Source organism: Artemia sp. Qi Xiang Cuo, chromosome 14 (genome assembly GCF_049724085.1).
Source record: "Artemia sp. Qi Xiang Cuo chromosome 14, ASM4972408v1, whole genome shotgun sequence".
Taxonomy (NCBI): domain Eukaryota; kingdom Metazoa; phylum Arthropoda; class Branchiopoda; order Anostraca; family Artemiidae; genus Artemia; species Artemia sp. Qi Xiang Cuo.
This window is the reverse complement of record NC_142807.1, coordinates 17,176,006-17,199,199: the sequence shown is the minus strand read 5'-3', so window position 1 is coordinate 17,199,199 and position 23,194 is coordinate 17,176,006. Positions and strand designations below refer to the sequence as shown.

The 23,194-nt window shown below is 34.8% G+C and overlaps 1 protein-coding gene across 2 annotated transcripts in view; it reads right to left on the bottom strand.

Annotated features, from left to right (window-relative positions):
- Positions 1-23,194, bottom strand: part of LOC148944216 (uncharacterized) — a 190,716-nt gene that overhangs the window by 148,373 nt on the left and 19,149 nt on the right. For both annotated transcript variants that reach the window (XM_089100613.1, XM_089100612.1), the window contains exon 2: positions 11,801-12,154. In XM_089100613.1, the coding sequence (XP_088956739.1) occupies positions 11,801-12,017 (217 nt within the window). In that variant the 5' untranslated portion in view covers positions 12,018-12,154. The remainder of the gene's footprint in view (positions 1-11,800; positions 12,155-23,194) is intronic.

Below are 23,194 nucleotides of genomic sequence, written 5' to 3'. Positions count from 1 at the left end.
TTCATCATAACGTTTTTTTTTGTTTTTTTTTTCAAAAAACTAGAAATTTTCAAATTGCGTATTTAGGAATGATTTTGTAGGAAAAGCTGTCTATCACCCATCCATCATCCACAGTTCCATTTCTTTGAAGTATGTGCTATCAGACTGGTTTCTGATTTTTTGGACAATTGCCTTAACTTGAGAGTAGTTTGTTAGAAATGCGTCACTGATAATTAAAAAATCGGATACTAAACTCAGAATTAATTGATTGGCATATGGTATTATATCATTTTGCTTAAAAGCTAACTTTAATTGCAAAAAAAAGGGTATAGCATTTGCGAATTGGACTATACGAACGATATTAATTGAATAATAGGGAGAAAAGAGCTAGATAGCATTTGCGAATTGGATCGTATGAAGGTGGAGAAAAAAGGGTTAAACTGATTATTGGACAATTGCCTATAGTCAAGACTAGTTTGTTAGGAATGTGTCGCTGCTAAAGCTAAAGCTAATTGCAAAAAAGGTATAGCATTTGCGAATTGGTGATTATCACTTAAGGTAACCCCTCGGGGTTGTCAACTCATAGCTTATTTATTGTAAATTTGGAACAATATCAATCTATGAAAATGGTTAACAATGATAAAATGGTCTTGTGACTTGACATAGCTTTACTTCTTCGATGTGTTCTGTATAACACACAAGTGGCGTTTGAACAGTGTTGTCAGTTTGAAATAGAGTCTAACGTTATAGTATACTAAAAATTTGATACTAAGAGAGATGTAGATGGCAAGAAAAGAATTTTAATAATGAAATTCAGAACAAACCTTAAAAATCCTTGCAAATCAAGTAGTAAGGTGTATGTGAGTACGAATTATCAATGATCATAAGCACCAACAACCCTAACCACCAGAGACTTCACCCCCCACAATTTCCCCGATCCCCAAACACGAAGGGCGCCCCCTCCCCCCCAACTATTTGACCCCCTCCCCCCATTTTTTTTTAATTTTTTTTTGGAGTTTTTTTTCTTTTTTTATTTTTTTTTTTAATAGGATATATTTTTTTCAACTTTTTTGTTTACATGTCTTCGAATGAGATGAAACATACTTAAAACAAAAAAAAATAACATTTAATATTTTCCAAACTCAAAATGAGAATGGTATAGACATGCTAGTCATGACCTTTACAATTAGAAAAATAATGTTTGTAGTAGCACTCTTTTTTTATTGGACTAAATTCTTTTTTTTGGAATTCGAAACTATTCAATTTTTTTTAAGTATCTTAAAATGACATAAAATATGCTTACGGCTATAATAATTGTACTCTATGCTTGCTCAATGACACGATGCGGCTTTCCCAATGGTACTTTATGGCGAGTTATCTACACTACCTAGTTTATTGCATGTATTAAATCATTATTTTTTACGCAGTGGAACGATAAACACATAAGTCATATCTTAAAAAAAAGTGAAGATGGAGCATTTTAATAAAGTGTGTTCAAATGACAATGTTATTGTAGCATTGAATGCCGACAAGGAGAAGTATCTAAACTATGAAACAAGTACAAGTGGTAGCACTATTGGAAATGTATGCATGCATTGTCATGACAGTAAGGAATTAAATTTCTTTGGAGTACCGAAACAATTCAACTCTTATGTTGGTGGATATGCGAGATTGAGATCTCCAGAGATGATTACACTCAAAGAGACTTCCAACATAAAAATAATAGTCGATGATAGATGACAACTCCTTGCTACTGTTGGTGATAACACAATACCTACTGATACATCCTATCGTCAGCTTTCAGGTATTAGCATTCAACGGAAGATCAAAAAAAGAAAGGCCTACTCTTCTACTAATATCATAAACCATATCTTGTCTACGTGTCGAAACTATTACCTGTGTAAAAATAATGTGATAATAGACAGTGAAATTGCCAGAAAAATAAAAAGAGCATTGGCAGAAAATATCACTATGGAATATAAAGATGAATCAATGAAAAACAAAGTACCATCAAACGTTACTGCCATTGATCAAACAGTCAATGAACCAGATAATACCGAAGACGAAAAGCATATTGAGCCTGTCGATGACACACCAGTAAAAATTGTGTATGACTCAAAAAGGAATAATCATTATTCTACTGATTACGAACTAAGAGAAGACAATAACCACAATATCAAGAGAGAACATATTTTTTTTGGCAGCGCGAAAAAAAATAGCCGTGACTACCTCAGATGGTTTTGTGGTGCAGTGAATTGTTACTTGTAGTAGTATTGTCGTGTTTTTTGCAAGCCATTCGTACTATACCTTAAACGCATTCAGATATTTCATTGATAAAAAAAATTTGTCCGACATATCCGACAAATGATGTTGATAAAGCATTTATTCAGTCTGATACTTAGATTTTGTCAGTTTTATCCGATGTATCTGACAGAGGATGTTGATAAAAAAAATTATTCAATCTAACACTTAGATTTTGTCAATTATATTCGATGTATCTGACAAAAGATGTTGATAAAAAAATTATTCACTCTGACACTTGGATTTCGTCAATTTTTTCAGACTATTCAGTTTTATCTGAGGTATCTAACTAATGATGTTGATAATGCATTTATTCACTCTGATGGTTAGATTTTGTCAATTTTATCTGATATATTCGACAAAGGATGCTGATAAAGCATTTATTCACTCTGATACGCAGATACTGTTAATCATATTCGATGTATCTAACAATTTATGTTGAAATAAAATTAACAATTCACTCTGACGCTTAGATTTTTTCAATTTTATCCTATATATTCAAGAAGGGGTTGTTGAAACAGACTTTAATCAATCCGATACTTAGATTTTGTCAATTTCATCCGATATACCAGACAAATGATGTTGATAATGCATTAAGAGGATGTTGGTAAAGCATTTATTCATTCTGATGCTTAGATTTTATCAATTTTATCCCATGTATCCGAGAAAGGGATATTGATATAGAATTTAATCACTCTGGTACTTAGATTATGTCAATTTTATCCAACATTTGAAACAAAGGATGTTGATAATAAATTTATTCACTCTGGTACTTAGATTTTGTTAATTTTATCCGTTATATCCGTCAAATGATGTTGATAATGCATTTATTCAATCTGATACTTAGATTTTGTTAATTTTATCCGATGTATCCGAGAGAAGATGTTGATAAAAAAAAATCACTCTAACACTTAGATTTTATCAATTTTATCCGACAGAATCGACAAAGGATGCTGATAAAGTATTTAATCACCCGGACATTTAGATTTTGTAGATTGTATCCATAATATCTGAAATAGAATGCTGACAAACCATTCATTAAATCTTATATTTAGATTTCTCGGATTGAATTCGTTGTATGTTATGAGAGATATTGATGGAAAAAAATTCATTCACTCTGACATTTCGATTTTGTAAATTTTATCCCTGGTATCCAAGAAAGGGATATCGATATTGAATTTAACCACTCTGATTCTTAGATTTTTTCAGTTTTATCTGACATATCTGACAAAGCATGTTGATATATAATTTAAACACTCTGATCCTTAGATTTTGTCAATTCTATCCGGCATATCCGACAAATGATGTTGATAAGGCATTTATTCACCCTGGTACTGAGTTTTTGTCAATTTTATCCGATGTATCTGACAGAGGATGTTAATAATGAATTTATTCACTATGATACTTAGATTTTGTCGATTTTGCCCGACATATCTGACAGAGGCTGTTGATAAAAAAATATTCACTCTAACACCTAGATTCCGTCAATTATATTCGATGTATCTGACAAAAGATGTTGATAAAAAAATTATTCACTCTGACACTTAGATTTTGTCAATTTTATTCGATGTATCTGACAAAGGATGTTGATAAAAAAAAATTATTCACTCCAACACCTAGATTTTGTCAATGTTATTCCATGTATTCGAGAAAGGGATGTTGATGTATAATTTAATCAATATGATACTTATATTTTGTCAATTTTATCCGATATATCCGACAAATGATGTTGATAATGCATTGAAAGGATGTTGATAAAGCATTTATTCAATCTGATACTTAGATTTTGTCAATTTTATCCGACATATCCGATAAAGGATGTTGATAAAGTATTTATTCACTCTGATATTTCGATTTTGTCAATTATATTCGTTGTATCTGACAAAAGATGGTGATAAAAAAAATTATTCACTCTGACACTTAGCTTTTGTCAATTTTATTCCATATATTCGAGAAATGGATGTTGATATAGAATTTAATCAATCGGATACTTAGATTTTGTCAATTTTATCCGATATACCCGACAAATGATGTTGATAAAGCATTTATTCACACTGATACTATTCACTCTGACACTTAGCTTTTTTCATTTTTATCCAGTATATCCGAAAAAGGATGCTGGTATTGAATTTAATCAATCTGATATTTAGAATTTTTCAATTATATTCTTTGTATCTTACAAAGGATGTTGATAAAAAAAATAATTCACTCAGATACTTAGCTGTTGTCAATTTTATCCCATGTATCCGTGAAAGAGATGTTGATATGGAATTTAATCACTCTGATACCTAGATTTTATCTGAGATATCCGAGAAAGGATGCTGATAAAGCATTTAATCACTCTGATACTTAGATTTTGTCAATTATATTTGATGTATTTGACAAAAGATGTTGATAAAAAAAATTATTCACTCTGCCACTTAGCTTTTGTCAATTTTATCCAGCATATCCGACAAAGGATGTTGATATAGAATTTAATCAGTCTGATACTTAGATTTTGTCAATTTTATTCGTTGTATCTGACCAAAGATGTCGATAAAAAAAATTATTCACTCTGACAATTAGCTTTTGTCAATTTTATCCCATGTATTCGATAAATTGATGTTGATATAGAATTTAATTAATCTGATACTTAGATTTTGTCTATTTCATCCAATATACCCGACAAATGATGATGATAAAGCATTTATTCACTCTGATACTTAGATTTTGTGAATTATATTTGATGTATCTGACAAAAGGTGTTGATAAAAAAAAAATTATTCCCTCTGACACTTAGATTTTGTCAATTTTATCCAACATATCCGACAAATGATGCTGATATAGCATTTATTAACTCTGATACTTAGATTTTGTCAATTTTATCCGATATTTCCGACAAATGATGTTGATAAAGCATTTATTCACTCTGATACTTAGATTTGGTAAATTTTATCCCATGTATCCGAGAAAGGGATGTTGATATGGAATTTAATCAGTCTGATACTTATATTTTAATCACTCTGATACTTAGATTTTGTCAATTTTATCCGACATATCCGATAAAGGATGTTGATAAAGTATTTATTCACTCTGATATTTACATTTTGTAAATTTTATTCGATGTATCTGACGAAGGATGTTGATGGAAGCGAATTCAATCGGTAAAGAATACTTATAAAGAATTTGTTCAATTTTTTTTCTTAATTTCCTGAATTAAATTTCTGTGTTGTTTATCCGAGCGGTGAATTGAAGAAAAATTTTGTTACTTACTTACTTACAATTTTTTTATAATGATATTGCCAGCATCTGTTGTTATTAAAAAATTTATTCATTTTGATACTTAGATTTTGTCAATGTTATCCCATGTGTCTGACAATAAATGTATGCAAATTCCTTTTCTTACATCTCTGATATTTTAATAGACATTCTAAACGTTTGATATGCTAGCTTACTCTAAAAATTATGAACATATAACAATGTAATGCTTAATATATTTTTATTGTAGAATATTAATACAAAAATATGTTATGATACATTATTAATATCAATGATCAACTTTGGACATTTTGAATCTGTTCCATAAAATAGTTCACCATGTTCTCTCTTGATATTATAGTTATTGTCTTCTCTTAGTTCGTAATCAGTAGAAAAATCATTATTCCATTTTGAGTCATACACAATTTTTACTGGTGTGTCATCGACAGCCTAAATATGCTTTTCGTCTTTGGTATTATTTGGTTCATTGACTGTTTGATCAATGGCAGTAACGTTTGCTGGTGCTTTGTTTTTCATTGATTCATCTTTATATTCCATAGTGATATTTTCTGCCAATACCCTTTTTATTTTTCTGGCAATTTCACTGTTTATTATAACATTATTTGTACGGAGCTAAAAGATTCGTCACATAGACACGGTACGGTTTGTCATATTATTAGAAAAGTAGGCCTTTCTTTTTTTTGATTTTCCATTGAATACCAAAACCCAAAAGCTGACAATAGGATGTATCAGTAGGTAATGCGTTACCTGCAACAGTAGCAAGGAGTTGTCCTCTATCATCAACTATTATTTTTATGTTGGCATTCTCTTTGAGTTTAATCATCTCTGGAGATCTCAATCTTGGATATCCACCAACATAAGAGTTGAATTTTTTCGGCACTCAAAAGAAATTTAATTCCTTACTGTCATGACAATGCATGCATACATTTCCAATAGTGCTACCACTTGTACTTGTTTCATAGTTTAAATAATTCTCCTTGTCGGCATTCAATGCTACAATAACATTGTCATGTGAACACACTTTATTAAAATGCTCCATCTTCACTTTTTTTTAAAGATATGACTTATGTGTTTATCGTTCCACTGCGTAAAAAGTACTGATTTAATACATGCAATAAAGTAGATAGTGTCGATAACCCGCCATAAAGTACCAGTGGGAAAGCCGCATCGTGTCTCTGAGCAAGCATAGAGTACAATTGTTAGAGCCATAAGCATATTTCATGTCATTTTAAGATACGTAAAAAAAAAGTTGAATAATTTCAAAGTAAAAAAATTTTTTAGTCCAATAAAAAAAAGTGCTACTACAAACATTATTTTTTTGTAGTAACATGTCTATACCAGTCTCATTTTGAGTTTGGAAAATATTAAATGTGATTTTTTTTTGTTTTAAGTATGTTTCATCTCATTCGAAGACATGTTAAAAAAATTGAAAAAATATGTAATGTTAAAAAAATAATACAAAAAAAGTTAAAAAAAAACTTCAAAAAATGGGGGGATGGGGTCAAAAAGTTGGAGGGGAGGGGGCGCCCTTTGAGTTTGGGGATAGGGGACCTTTGGGGGGTTGAGGTCTCTGGTGGTTAGGGTTGTTGGTGCTTATGATCCTTGATCGTTCGTACTCACATACACCTTACTACTTGATTTGCAAGGATTTCTAAGGTTTGTTCTGAATTTCGTTATTAAAGCTCGTTTCTTGCTATCTACATCTCGCTGAGTATCAACTTTTTAGTATACTATAACGTTAGACTCTATTTTAAACTGACAACACTGTTCAGACGCCACGTGTGTATTATACAGAACACATCGAAGAAGTAAAGCTATGTCAAGTCACAAGACCATTTTATCATTGTTAACCATTTTAAAAGATTGATATTGTTCCAAATTTCTAATAAATAAGTTATGAGTTAACAACCCCGAGGGGTTACCTTAACTGATAATCAGTTTAACCCTTTTTTCTCCACCTCCATACGGCCCGATTTGTAAATGGTATCTAGCTCTGTTTTTTTTTCCTATTATTCAATTAATATCGTTCGTAAAGTCCAATTCGCAAATGCTTTACCCTTTTTTTGCAATTAGAGTTAGCTTTTAAGCAAAATGATATAAAACTATATGCCAATCAATTAATTCTGAGTTTAGCATCCGATTTTTTAATTATCAGCGACGCATTTCTAACAAACTACTCTCAAGTTAAGGCAATTGTCCAAAAAATCAGAAACCAGTCTGATAGCACATACATCAAAGAAATGGAACAGTGGATGATGCATGGGTGATAGACAGCTTTTCCTACAAAATCATTCCTAAATACGCAATTTGACAATTTCTAGTTTTTTGAAAAAAAAAACAAAAAAAAACGTTATGATGAAAGTGCCTCAAAAACCCTTCTGGTTGCGTTATACAATCTCAATTATACTTTCAAAACGTGTTTGATCACTTTATAGGTATATAATATAAAAGGATTGGTCGCTTTATACCATCTATCGTGAAACCTTTATATAACTTACTACTCTAGGATTTGAACATCTAACGTTTCTACCCACGAATACGCGGAGAGGGATAGAGGCATTTCTTCTAACCATTGGATCTGTCCACCGGACAAATTCCCTCAATTTTCCCCCTTTGACCTCGCCTCCCCCTTCTGCTTCAACAAAATCCCCTTCTTACAACAATAAAATTGTACATTGAAATATACAGAAGAAGTTTCGTCTCGTACATAGTTGATCAGTTAAATGAGTGAATCCCCTGTCCCCCCCCACTCTCTACATCAGAGGCGTCGTTTGGAGGAGGCGAGAGGGACAGTTGCCCCCCAATAATGTGGAGAGAAAAATTCTATATAGCCCCGTGCCCCTTGACTATCCGGATATGGACCCCTCTTGCCCCCCCCCCCCAATAAAAATTCTGGGATTCGCCCCTAGCTCTCTTTTTACCTTTCAGTAATTTCAGTAATGTTTATTTCACAAATTCTGAGCTTCCTTTCTATAGTCCCTCGCTAGTCTTTTTTTTTTTTTTTTTTTTTACAAAATTGTGTTTGATGTTTTTTAGTCACGAAAGTATATTCATGAATTAAGGAAAAAAAATTAGGGTCCATTCATTAAAAAATCTGATTTCGGTTACGTTAGATATTATGGCTACTATTGCTCTTATTTTTGCGATTTCGCGTCAACCCTAACGCTTAAAAATCTCTACTTTTCTCTTGGCCTTTTCTTGATACTCGCTTTAAAAGGCAAAATATTTAAAATTAGGACTGGTATGCCGGTTCAATTTGTATTCAGAAAATTTTCCCACTCTCATAACAGCTGCTACGTTTGTTAGTTAGCTTTGTCCCTTTTTAAAGAAGCTGCTGGAAATGAACTTTTTCCATACTTGCCCAAGTTCTTTCTGACTCTCTGCAGCTTGCCCCATTCAAGTGCTGGAGCAGAGAGACAGTTCTCGATTTTGTCTGTCATCAATACTAAAAACCAGAATAGGCTAAATGTCTTGAGTGTTTCGTCCCTGATGAAAACGAAGCAACTTGTTCTCAGGTCGTCAAGCGAAATACATGACTGGGTGATCCCCAGCGATTTGACTCGGGCTATCAAGAAACAGAAACAAGTAGATCCTTTCAGTCAGAATTCGACACTAGATTCTAGATTCGACAATTCGATACTTTAAATTCGGATGAGGCCGAGGACGATTAAAGCCTTCTTTTTTTTTTAATTGTGACTACATATTTTGTGACTAACATATTGACACAATGTTATTTTTTTAAACTAATTATTGGATGTTATATAAGTTTTCTTTTTCTTGGCAGCCCTAGTCCAATTTGAGGTGCACTTTTTAATTTACATAATCTTACAACTAAACCGGTTGCCGATTACGTCATTTCCGTTTTGAAGTGACATAGATTATATTGGTTTTTGATTGCCTTGAATACGAACGAGAGAATCCAGAAAAAATCAGTTAAAAAAAAAATCCTAAATTAATAGCTTTAAAATTTGCCAGAAATCTTTGTAAGCAACTTATCCCTTATTTAAAGACCATCTCAAACTGTGTTTAAAAACTGGCAAATTTCTTCGTAAAAATACAAAATTGAAGGGTTTAGATTTCCAACCTAAAAACAGAAATTGGAGGACACATTTCAAAAGCCGTCGCTTTCAAACACACCATCGCCTGAATTGCTTCGTGAATATGAGTTGTAGCTGTTTTTCTTCGTTGATGGTTTTTTAATTTTTCAGTATATCTGAATTTTATGACCTAAAGAACATTGATAAATTTGAAGCCGTATTTCTCAGCAGGATTTCCAGAATCCAAGATTCCAGAATATTGTTTAACGTCTTGAATATACCGCATCTGGAATATGAAGCCCATCCAGTAGTACATCCAAATAAAAAAAAAAAGATTTTTGAACTTAAAAGTTTCCGCAATTTTCAATCATACTATGAAAACGAAAGAAAAGAGGAAAAAAGAAAACAAAGATTGTGGAAATCCAATTGATTATCCTCCTATAGTAAAAAGTCGATGGTTGATGGTGCGCGTGCGCAAAAATTTTTTTAAGCATTTAGTAAAAATAGATGTGATTTAGTAAATTTTTCGTCTCATATTTAGTAAATTCTTCCAAGGGTGGCAACCCTGTATATAACCCTAATAATAAATTTCTTTATCGTTGTTTCCATGCACTGATACCTTATATATCGAGTATCTTCTGTGAAGACTCGAATATATCCAGTTTAACCGGAATGATTGATGAAAAATTGGTTAAAAACATTAGTTGAAATGACTTAAAAATGTGAACAATTATGGAAGGAAACATGATATTCTCATTAATATAAACATGGTACATTTTATGGAGTAAGAACTCCATAGTTTTAGTGTCTCTTTTAGTTTGAAATATGTTCTAAGGCTATTTATGAGACCGTCAGAAAGAGAGGGAGGGCCATTGTCAGAACAGCGACCATGGCATTTAGGAGTAGCATAAGATAAGGAATCTAATGGTACTACTTTTATTTAATTTAGACATTTGCTGCAGAAGAGCTGTAGCCCCACAATTACCAAAAATCTAGTTTTACATAAACATGTTTTTTTTTCTAAATACTCACTTTTTAAGGGTTCAAACCCAGACAAACTCGCAACAAAAAATAGTTATTTTTATGTGGGAAGAAAGAACGGCGATTTTTAGGTTAAAATCGTATTTTCAACCATGGTCATGTTGCATTTCTTAAGGAAGTCATGAATCCCTGTTTTCTTATCTATGGGAATCACCCAGGCTCGTTAATTTCGCTAAAAAAAAGGACTGACAGGGGCTTAGAAAGTAAAGCGCTAATAAAGGTAAATGGGGTATCCGAGGCTAGAAAGTTGATTTTTTTTTTAGTTTTCCAATTCTTTATTTTTACCTCCAATGAGGAAACTAACCTTTCATTTACTGGGTCTTTTTTTTACAGGGACAGAGAGCAAGCCTGTCGTCGAACCTTGCAGCACCGCGAATCAAACACCGGGCCCCGTATTGCCCAACAGAGCATAAATCTAATGTGTTATCCATACAAAAATGCAACTTTTCTTGTTTTTAAAGAGGGAGAACTTTAAACTTGCAAAGAAGGCTTTTCAACAGAGGTGATTTCAATGATGTACTTTTTAATTCAATCGCATGTTCTTTTTTCTGAATTTCGAACATTTCTTCTTTTAACTACAAACTACTGCTGAGCTGAATTCAAATGTAATTACTATTTCTAAAACAGAGGTACACGATAAATATTGTCACTTGATAGTTTCTTCAAAAACCGTTTTTTTGTGTTTTTTTTCGTCAACTTTGGATCACACTGTGGTAGCACACTGGCTGGATGCTCTGCTTGGCCATACAGAGCACAAGGATCGATCCCCACTGCGGCAAGGTTGGGCAACCAGGTTGCTATTTGTTGATAAGTAGAAGTTCGAACAGGGATTTTATTACACAGTGACAATAACAATCACAAAATATACTGGATACTTCGGTCACATGAACAGTGACTGTCATCAGCAGAAATACTATGACGTATTGAGTAGTTCTGCTGATGACACTCGGTGTCTAATAAAAGGCTTTATTCCTATTCAAACTTTTATGTATTGTCATGGAAAGGCAGTGTAGTCTTTGAAATTACCTACGTTGCTACTTGTCCCTGTAAAAAAGAACACAACAATTGAAACATCAATTTGTCACCTATGCTCCAGCAATGTGAGGATCTTCATCAGCAAGATCGCGAGGATCGTGAGTTGCAGCTATTGCTGTAATGATGATAAAAGTAAAAAAGATATTTACCTGGGTCAGGTATTGAGGCCCACAAATCACTGAACTGGCATACTTCAAATCCAAAATTTCCAGCAAATTGAAAAACTTCAGACTCCCTAACACCATGAAACGCACAATGAGGAAATGCATTTGTATTGGCCCGCAATATTCCAAAACTTTCTTGATGATAGTACACTGCATACAGGAGACCTCCACAAGGGATGGGATCTGATCCAATTCCAATCATGTTTAGCTTCAACAAGTTCTTTCATGCGGCTTATAGTATTAAGGCACCAGGGTTCATTCGGGGTTCTCCCCCTTAAGAGGGGGAGTAGCTAAGGAATTTCTCTAATTTTGTTCTCCTTATTATTCATATGATCATGCCTGAAAGATTTAAGAGAATCACAGGCTTGAAACAAAGAAGAGTATTGCAGAAAAGAATGAGGGTATAGTAGGAAAGAATTCCAAAGAATTCCTGAGAACAAAAATTAATATCCACAATAGATGTATTTTGCTGATACTTATATTTTCATTTTATCCTAGGGGCAGAGGAGGGGGTTCATTGTTTATAGTTGCGTTTTTACTTGCATTTCAGTTGAGTCAAAACCAGTCTCTTTAGCCACGCTTCATGGTATGCAGATTTTGAATGGGTATTAAGGGGAACAGGATATAGGCCACACTTCATGGTATGCAGATTTTGAATGGGTATTAAGGGGAGCAGGATATAGGCTATGCCATAGAAAAAAGAGAAAAAAGAAAGAAGATATTCCGTCTTTTTCTCTCAATAATATTTTCCATTTTCTTTCTGACTATTTTGGTCCATCAAAGGTTTTTTTTGGCAACCAAATTATATAAATTTACACAATATAAAACTACAGATTAGTTCCTTCGGCCATTTTTTCTTTTTAATGGTTATATAAAACATCTGTTACAGTTTTATACCTATTTTAGCCTATCTCTTTTTCTTCTACACAATACTTGCTTCCACTCCTATTTGAGAACTTCTCCCAAAAATACAAAAAATAAATAAATAAATACTGTTCTATTAGCTACAACCCACGTGATATTGTACAGGGAAGATGCTAAAGAAACTAGTCAAACTGGTTTTTTCAACGGTGATTTCCTATGCTGAGGATTGCAAACACTGATTTATCAGTGCGTTTACAATATTGAAACTTTAGTTTTTGGGGTTTAGGGGAAAAAAGGTACCTATGTTAGGTTAGGTTACGTATTTAATATATACTATGCTTTACAACTCCCCCCCCCCCCTAATGTGCAAATATATAGCCCAATTCTGTTCATAAACTATTATATTTTCATCCTATTTTGTTTTATTTCATTAGCATTAACCAAACTTCACTTCGCACGTGGGTTGCAGCTAATAAAACAGTACCAAAGCCTATTCATAGGTGAAAATCCAAAAGTAGTGGATCCCCTTTAGACCCACCTAGAGGGAAATCCCTCTAGCCTAGATATTACTTACATTGTAAATTTTGAATTTCCTCTTAGATATATAGCCTAACTAATTATGTCTGAGCAGCTCCTACTTATCTGAGGAGCACGTAAATTAACCCTACAAATTAATTTTAACTCGTTTTTTGCTTTTTAACTATTTTAACGAGTTAAATTACTACTAGCAACTCACCGCAGCAACAAGGCGCATGAGGCCAACACAGCTACGTACGCTCCGCCTTTATCCCTATGTATCAAAAGCCTTCCTCTTTACACCTCCCCGAAAGTTCCCTTTTCCTTTATATCTTTTTTTACGATATCCCACCCCCCACAATGGACAACCTGCTTTCCGTTTAGCCCTAGACTGTTGTCCAAAAAGGTCAATCTTTGGCAATCTGTCATCCTTCATCTGCAGAACGTACCCTGGCCATCTCAACCTTTCTCTCATTATAGTCCAAGAAAGCGGGATTGAACCACACTTTTTGTACAGCCTACGGCTTGAAATACGGGTCAGTCAGTGGGGATCCAAAACAATTCGTAGGCTATTTCTCTGGATAATATCTAGTAAATCTTCCTCCGTTTTTTAGAGCATGCTTCAGAACCATATTTGACCACTGTCATCACTGTAGCTCAAGGCTGTAGCCAGAGGGGGGTTAGGGGAGTTTGAACCCCCCCCCCCTCCTAAATATTTGTCTGACTCGTCAAAACGTAACAAAAATGGATATAAAAAATTTTGTATGCGTTTTTTTGAGGTTTTTTTTTGTGTAAACTCCCCCCATGTTTTTTTTTTTAGTAAAGCACCCTCCGAAAAAAAAATCCTGGCTACGGCCTTGCTGTAGCTTCTTTTATTCTAATCTTGGTTCGCAAACATCTTCCTATTCTTCCAAACTTTTTTTCAACTATGAAAAAAACACCCTGAGTCTTGGCTATTCTACTTTCAACATCTTCTTAGAACACACCGTTTTTACTAATAATGCAACCTATGTAACTGAATCAATCTTTTTGTTAAACAACGTCACCTTTTCATCTTCACTTAATCGTAGCCTTAGCAACTTAGTCTTCTTAAAATTATATGGAATATAATATAATTCCATATAGAATAATTCTACTCCTATTCGAAAATACATCGGCTCGTTTTATGGTTTAGTGTTACTTTTTACTTTCGTTTTGAAGGTGTAGACCAGAAATATTCCCAGAAATAAATATTTCGTATTAAGAAATAAAAAAAAACATTGATGCAACGAAATTTCTACTTTATAATATACAGCATGTTTCAATTAGTCAGGTTGTCATATTGCCTTCTATTATTATCCACATTTTTACATATTATATTTACCACTCAATTCTACTGCAATGACAAGGGCCAATGTTCTTCACTGGTCAAGAATGTAGCTACTATTACAGCCCTCTAAAGGTAAAAGTGCATATACTATATACAGTACTCAACTAGATTTCAATCGCAAACATCTACGTGAAATGTTTGAACTGGATTCTTTGAGTTCATTAAATAAAAAAAACAAGTTTTTTTTAACTGAAAGTAAGGAGCGACATTAAAACTTAAAACGAACAGAAATTATTCCGTATATGAAAGGGACTGTCCCCTCCTCAAAGCCCCGCTCTTTACGCTAAAGTTTTTTATTGTTTTAGAAAATAAAGTTGTGAGACAGAGTCAAACTTTAGAGTAAAGAGCGAGGCGGTCAGGAGAGGACAGTCCCTTTCATATACGGAATAATTTATGTTCGTTTTAAGTTTGAATGTCGCTCCTTACTTTCAGTTAAAAAAAACTTGTTTTTTTTATCTAATTTCTGAACGTTTTTTAAATAATGCAGGTTTTGATTTTCGCTCACCGTACATGAATAATTAAAACAAAATTTTCATATTAATTTACTTTTATTTAGTTAAATGGCTTTCTCGAAACTTGTTTAATTTTATTTACGAACGCTTTTATTAGTAATAAATATACGTAACTTACGAATTAACTTACGTAACGAACTTCTATATTCATATATTTTTAATTTGCTTATTAGGGGGTTCGCGCCCTAGTCAATACCTTGCTCTTTAAGCGAAAGTTTGAATTTTGCTCCAATTCTTTAAAAATGACCGCTTAATCACAAAGGCCGTTAATTAGAATAAATAGCTCTTATGAAAGTACTAAAAAATCTTTGGCTTAAAGAGCGAGGTATTGACTACGGGGTGAACCCAGTCATATATGTAATATTTTCTGTTCGTTTAAAGTTTCGATGTTGCTGCTATTGCAGTTGAAATACTTGTTTTTTTTATATTAAATTTCTGATTTTTTTTAAATAATGCTGGGAAGTCCGGCGTCCCCTTCATAGCAATGTCCCTTCCCCCATGAAAACTTCATTCATGGAAAGATCCTCCCACATAACCCTTGACCCACCCGCCCCCCCACTACCCTGAAAAATCTCCCCGGAAAACGTCGGTATACTTCCCAATAACCTATACTATATGCTAACATTGGGTAAAGTTCATAACTTTCAGCCCTCCCTCCGGGAACTTCGAATTATTAAGTCGTCCGAAAAGATATACTGATTCCAATTTTAACCATTTCGAATAGAATAGCTATCTCAAAATTTTTAGCGAGATACTGTCGGGAACAATGACCATGAGAGGGGGCTTAGAGACCTTCCTTTTTTTTGTATCTTAACATGGAAACTAGAGCTTTTTATTTCCATTCCAATAAGCCCTCCCATGATGTTCTAGGATCACTGGTTCGATACGATCACCCCTGGAAAAAAAACAAAAAAAAACAAACAAACAAACAAATAAACACGCACCCGTGATCTTTCTTCTGGCAAAAAATGCAAAATTCCACATTTTTGTCGATAGGAGCTTGAAACCTCTACAGTAGGGTTCTCTGATACGCTGAATATGATGGTGTGATTTTCATTAAGGTTCTATAACTTTTAGGGGGTCTTTCCTCCTTTTTTCGAAAATCAGCCAAATTTTCTCAGGCGCCTAACTTTTGATGGTTAGAGTTAAACTTGATAAAACTTATATATTTGAAATCAGCATTAAAATCTGATTCTTTTGATGTATCTATTTGTATCAAAATACCGTTTTCTAGAGTTTCGGTTACCATTGAGCCGGGTCGCTCCTTACTTACAGTTCGTTACCACGAACTGTTTGAAAAGTATAATTAATTCGGTGATAACGAAAGTGTCACAATACTTTGTAAAGGATTAAAGTTACAAGTGACTTTAATTCTTTGGATAAGCATTATAGCATTGGCGGATGTGATTATTGCAAGGCACTGTTGGAAAGCAGGGGGATTTAATTGCCCCCCCCCCCCTTGTCAGTAAGTTTTCGTTTCCTGCTATTAGTTTTTAACAAAATATTTTTGGAAGGGGTTGAAAGATAATTTTGGAAATGACTGAATCGACCGGGATCGCAGCAATCCTTGAAAAATTATCGGAAGTGGATACTAAATTAAATCAGATTCAAGATGTTGCCAATAGCATTTCTGCTATCTAATCGGAATTAGTGGCCCTCGAAACTGAGACAGGCAGACGGGATGATGCAGTAAGATCCGAAATCGACCAGCTGTGGAACCTACTATTTGAAGAAAAGAAAAGGTCGGAGCAACTTGAAAGAGAAACAGCAAAATCTGATCATTTATAATTTGAAGTCAGTAAACCCACCTCCAAGTAGTCTAGTAGAAGAAGTTATAGCGGCAATAAACCGCTATTTACCCCAGCTTAGAGTTTTTTCTATAGGGAGAATGTGCACACGTATCCGAACTGCAAATATTAGCAAAATATTCAAACATCAGAAGTCATGACTGAAGATACAGACTTGGAAGTTGCTTTTTAGCTTCTGTAGTCTGAAGTTGAAGCATCATACTAAAGTTGATAATTCTGTACAAGGGCAATCAAATTGGGTGTTTTATGATGCCTGACGATCGACATGTTTTTAAAATTTCAAAAATACCATCACAAATTCCCAGTCACTTCAGCCCTCCGTACGGAAAAGCTAGAAAAAAAAAATCCAAACCATACTCCAAATGGGAATTACGAAACTCCCTATCGAAATTCTCATAAGAAGAATGGGAATTCCCAAGCGTCTGAACTAACTCTTAGTTTGACCAGGCGTGATTTAAAGTGTGCATTTCACCTGGGAAAAAGTAAACCAGAACTCTACTGTAGAGGTTTCAAGCTCCTATTTGCAAAAATGTGGACTTTTGTATTTTTTGCCAGAAGATGGGTGTTTATTTGTTTTTGTTTTTTTTCCAAGGGTGATCGTAAGTTTTTTGAACTGAAAGGAAGGAGCAACATTAATACTTTAAACGAACATAAATTATTAAATATATGAAGGGGATTCCTTATCCTGAACATCTCACTCTTTACGCTAAGGTTTAAAATTTTTCCGAATTCTTTAATAACGACTAATGAAACGCACGGTCCGTTTAATTAAAACAATAAGACGTTTTTTTTTAAGTACTAAAAAACTTTGACGTAAAGAGCGAGGTGTTGAGGAGTGGGGAGCCCCCTTTATGTGATTAATAATTTCTGATAGTTTTAAGTTTTAATGTTGCTCCTTACTTCAGTTGAAAAAACTTGTTTTTTTTTTATTTAATACCTACTTAGAACGTAAATCTCGCTAAGAGCTTAAACCAATGCTGAATGAGTCTTTGTTGCGTGGACAAGACGCCAAATTAAGAGGAACACGCCTTTTGATTGTGGGCCAAACATTTTATTATGACCAAGTCACAGGCAGGGTGGAAACGTTGTCTGCTAAACCTAGCATTGTGCCCAGATCGCAGACTCAGAAAATTAACCCACAAGCCTCGGGAATTCCAAATTCTCAAACTGTAAACTTCGGAGCCAGCACTAGCAAGAACGCGGCTTGGCTTGATCAAAAGCACAAAATGGTTACTCGTGGGAAAGCAAAGAGGAGATTAGAAACCATCATTAGTCCCGAAGATGCCCATAAAACCGGAAATCGATGTGTCCGTAAAAATAGCACGACTGGGAGCTACAGCGAAACTGCACCAGCCGACAAGTCGAATGGTTTGAATTCATATCCTCTGAGAATACGAGTGGCGAAGACGAGGATTAGGATCTGTGTGGCCATATACCAGTGTCTGTTTATCGTGAACTTAGGATTGGGTGCTGGAATATTCAAGGTTTTAAAGAGAAAAAAACATCATTAGCATTATTGAGTGATTTGGATATAATTTGTGTGGTTGAGTCTTGGCATAATTGTGAGGATGATCCGAAGTAATTATTATCCTTTACATAATTATTCTTTTTATGCAGTAAATAGAAAAGTTTCTAAGAATAATTGGTATTATAGTGGTGTGGTTATGTATTTTAGCCAGACGTCATTTTCTTCTGCAGTGAGACTTGCAACACAATCAGAGAATATAGTGTGGGGTAGATTTAAGTGTGAGAGTACTTTTTTAATTGTCGGTTCTGTACACCTAGCACCGCAAAACAGTTCTTACTCGTCTGAAGACACGTGGACTATACAGTGTGGGGTAGATTTAAGTGTGAAAAGTAATTTTTTAGTATTTCCGGGGGACCGTCTGGTTGTAGTAGGGGATTTTAATGCGTATACTTCGAATGTATTAGAGGTAACTCCTGAATTTTTCCAGATGATAACGCGAAGGTCCTTCCTGAAGTCTTTGGGATGCCACGGAGCAGCAACGACCAGTCTAGAAGAATGACTATTTGGGGGAGAAATTTATTGGCATACTGCGAGGAGAATAGTTTAGCAATTTGTAATGAAAGATTTGGTAAGGACAGAGGTAGAGGTGAGTACACTTGCTCCACCGGGTCAAATCCCTGTGTTATAGATTACGCGTTGGTGGGTGTGGCGTTCGCTGCCTGCGTTGTTGATTTTGAGGTTCTCAACGTGCTGGGTTCGGATCATTTTCCTATAAAACCTTCTCTCCAACTTTGTAGGGTATTTAATGTTCCTTCTCTCTCTCATTCTAGCCGTATATCCTGAGCTCAAGCTATAAGGCGGTTACGACAAGATTGGACTGATGAACAAACGAAAACGCTGAAAGATGTTTTGCTCGGAAGAGATTTTGGATAAGTGAAAGGGTTTATGTGAACTCTTCGGACCCTGAAATAATTACTGGTTGCCTGTCACAACTCCTCCATGAAGAGGCTGGTCGGGTCCAGAAACCAATGCCGCCGAAAATGGGTCCTCTTGATAATGAATATAAACTTAGCAAGTTGTGCCTATTTAGCTTATTAAATAACGTTTAATTAAATTAAATAAGGTAAAAAATGCCAATGGTCCAGAGCAACGACAAGAAGCCCTATCAACGTTTAGATTATCTAGAAAAGAACACAAGGCTTTAGTAAGGAGGAAAAAAGCATTATATGAAATTAAAGTGCAAGAGAAGTTTTTTCAAGCTTTAAGATCGACCAGTATAAAAGAATTCTGGAAGTATTTACGTGGGCCCCGTGACCAATCAAAAATGATCCCAGAAGTTAACACTTGGCCGACTTATTTTGAAGACCTGGAGAATCATAGAGACTCAGCTGGCCCGGTACCAATCGGTCCCTTATTGCCAGTTCTATTAACTTTGTTTAATACGGTCCTGGTTTCATGTAGTTGGCCAACAGCATGGAATATGTCGGTTATAATGCCGTTATTTAAAAAGAGTGACCAGATGAAGCACAGTAACTATCGCACTATTAGTCTAGTACCAACAATTGGTAAATTTTTGGAAAAGGTTCTAGATGTTAGATTAGGGCTGTGGCTAGAAAAGGAAAATATTGTCAGTAAGACCCAAAGAAGATGTCGAAAAGATTATTCAACTACAGATCGTGTATTTATACTCCAGGCTTTTATTAGAAAATACTGAAGGGGAAATGTTAAGCTTTTTGTTGCGTTTTTGGACTTTGAAAAGGCATTTGATGGTATTGATAGACCTATTTTATTCTGTTTAACTGGTTAAGATAGAACTACCCAGTTCTTTTATTATGTTATTTATTAACATGTATGAGATAACTTTATCTGTGGTTTTTATTGTTAAAAATGGTGTATCTAGATAATTCAGAACCTTCAGAAGAGTTGGCCAAGGATGCACGTTGTCACCGAAACTTTTTAGTCTGTATATCAATGATTTTGCAGAGTTCCTTGAAAAGAAATGGGCCCCAGTTGTGTCACTAGCGAATACCCTATTTTCTTGTTTGCTGTTCGTTGACGATACAGCTTTAGTGGCTAAATCAGCCGAGGAACTCGAAACTCTTCTGAATTTAACTGAAGCTTACCTAGAATCGAGGAAGTTGAAGCTGAACGCATCTAAGACAGTGATTGCCGTCTTCCAAAGTAGGAAACCAAATGGACCTCAGGATTATTCATTTACTTATAAAGACGAGGCAATAAGACGAGTGACCCCAAAGTACAAATATCTGGGATTCGTGGTGCAGTAAATGGGAATTGGACTGAGCACATTAAATCGATGATTTGACGTAGTAAGGCAGCTGCTTGTGCTCTACTTAAACAAAAAAGTATCATGGGAATAAAAAATATGAAGATGCACAAGGACCCTTTTAGGACTAAAGTCCTACCTGTTGCCCATTATGGCTGTGAGTTATGGGGGACTACTTCGGTAAAACAACTGGAATCTCTGCAGTTTATGTATTGTAAAAGAGTTATAGGCCTCCAAAATAATTTTAGTAGTTTGGTCCAAAAGGGTGATTTTAAGTTTGCAGGATCTACGTCATATGAGGACTATACAAATGATTACGGTTTGGTTACAGGTTATGCACTTGCCTGATAACCGCCTGGCGAAAGCAGCGTACACAGAGATGTTGAGTTTTACCAAAAAGGTGGCATGTCCAAACCAGGCTAAAGCCCTGTTGGATAGTGCTGGTTTATCATGGGCATGAGGGACAGGGTCCTCTAGGTAAACCTGAAGATTTCCTCGGTAAGTTTTCATCGCACCTTCGGGACAAAGAGATTCAGGTTTGGCTAACGGGTCTGGAAAAGTCTAGTAGCCTGCATTTTTATAGACAGATTAAAGATGTTTATGGGGGGGGGGGGGGATTATTTGAAACTGAACCTGCCGTGGAGAACCCTTAAGTATTGGTTGCAGGCGCGGGCAAATTGCATACCACTGTGTAAAGGATACTGGGTGTCTTATGATGAGGATGCCTTGGGAGGTAGACGTACCTGCCCCCTCTGTGGGGAGTTTGGGGATGGATCATTTTCTGAGTAGATGCCAAAGTTTGTTGAATTTTATGGATAATTTTTTTTGTGTGGATGTACTGCTGCTCCCGGGTGTTTTGGGGACTACTTTGAGGGACCTAATTATTGCGTTAGGTTGTTTTATAGAGAAAGATCTGATGTCGCGGAAAGAAGCTTTAGTTTACAATTGTTGGGTGTTATTGTTCTTTCTTTATTGTTCCTTTTGTTTATTTTTATGTATATGGTCGCTGGTTTTTAAATACACACCTTGAACTCAGCTCAAAGAGCCAAATGAAATGGTATATACTAGAATATCATATTACAATCCCCAGCGAAATTGTCTTTTCTGCCAATGGTGAAACACACATCTGCCATATATGCTGCTGGGCTGCTGGCCTGTAGAACATGAAAGCCAAAAAAGACAAACAAATGAAACTGCTGCAGCAGGTTTGAGTGATCTGGTTGCTCAGAAGAGAGTGAGAAGTAAGAAAAGTGAAAGATAGATGATAAAACAACCTTTGCCATAAGACCCAGATTGTCACTCCAAGAAATGTAGTAATAGTTGCAAGTTTTTTTTTTTATCATAAAACACAAAAAAAAGAATATTACAAATTTTGGACAATGAGTTATGAAGAAAGGAGTAGGCCTAAATGGTTTGTTATACTTTCTTCCAATTGCCCAAAGAGTTGCACAATATGGAGGAAAGTTCCAAAAGAACTCTTGTTTGGTTTATTTTATTCCTCAAAATACGACAGAAGATCCAAGTGTCATACCTTGAAATTGAAAGAATGATGGTTTGCAAGTCCAAGTTCCCTGCCACCGTTGGATTGTAGAAAACAGATTCTATCATTTTCTCCATAAGAAAATACATTGCACATAATGAACTAGGGGCAATGGTGACAGATTATTGTGGTCATAAGTACAGGATACCTGGAAACAATATTGACAGACAAGAGATGGAAACCTTATAGAAAGTTTCAACCCATCTATACCAAACTACCATCACTTGTATGTACCTTCCAAGGGATCTTAGCATTTTGATCATGACAGATGATTTTCAGCTTAAATATCCCACCATTCAGATATCAGAAGAGTTTTAGACAAGAATGTTGAAGGAGAACAATATATCCCTCTGTTTACCTAAGAGCAATAGGTGCAATATTTGTGTTCTTTTACAGGACAAGGCTGAGAAAAATCTTGCATTTAATACAGAAAAGGAAGACTACACAAAGCTCTAGTTGAGGCTGTGAGATGAGAAATTCAAAAAGACAAAACCAAAACAGAGACAAAGGTCTACATTTTGGATTTGCAGAAGGTGCTTTTGTTGTAAATCAGGCATAGCAGAAAAGAAGCCTTTTCTTGTTGCACCTTGTCTCTTATCAATAAAAGCTTTGCTCCCTTTGAAGCAACAATGCAGAATCCCAATTTGTGCAGAATAAAAATTGGGCCCTTTACAGTAAGTTTATGATACTTGTGAATTTGGAAAATGCACCTGATAGCATTGTCATCAAATGTCTAGTGAAGGATCACACCTATATGGCTGAAGACTCTGTACATGGATCCATAGAATCTAAGCTTTGAAATAGTGATGTTCTGGACTTTGATGACCAGTGCAATTGGATTTAAAAAAAAGCATGAAGCATAGCAAAACTGTGAGAATGTGCTTATATAATTTTTAACAGTGAAGCTCCACCAAATCTCCATCCCTGATGATGAATTAAATTTAAAAAAAAAAACAAGTTTTGTAGCCGAAAGTAAGAACCAACATTGAAACTTAAAACAAACAGAAATTATAACATA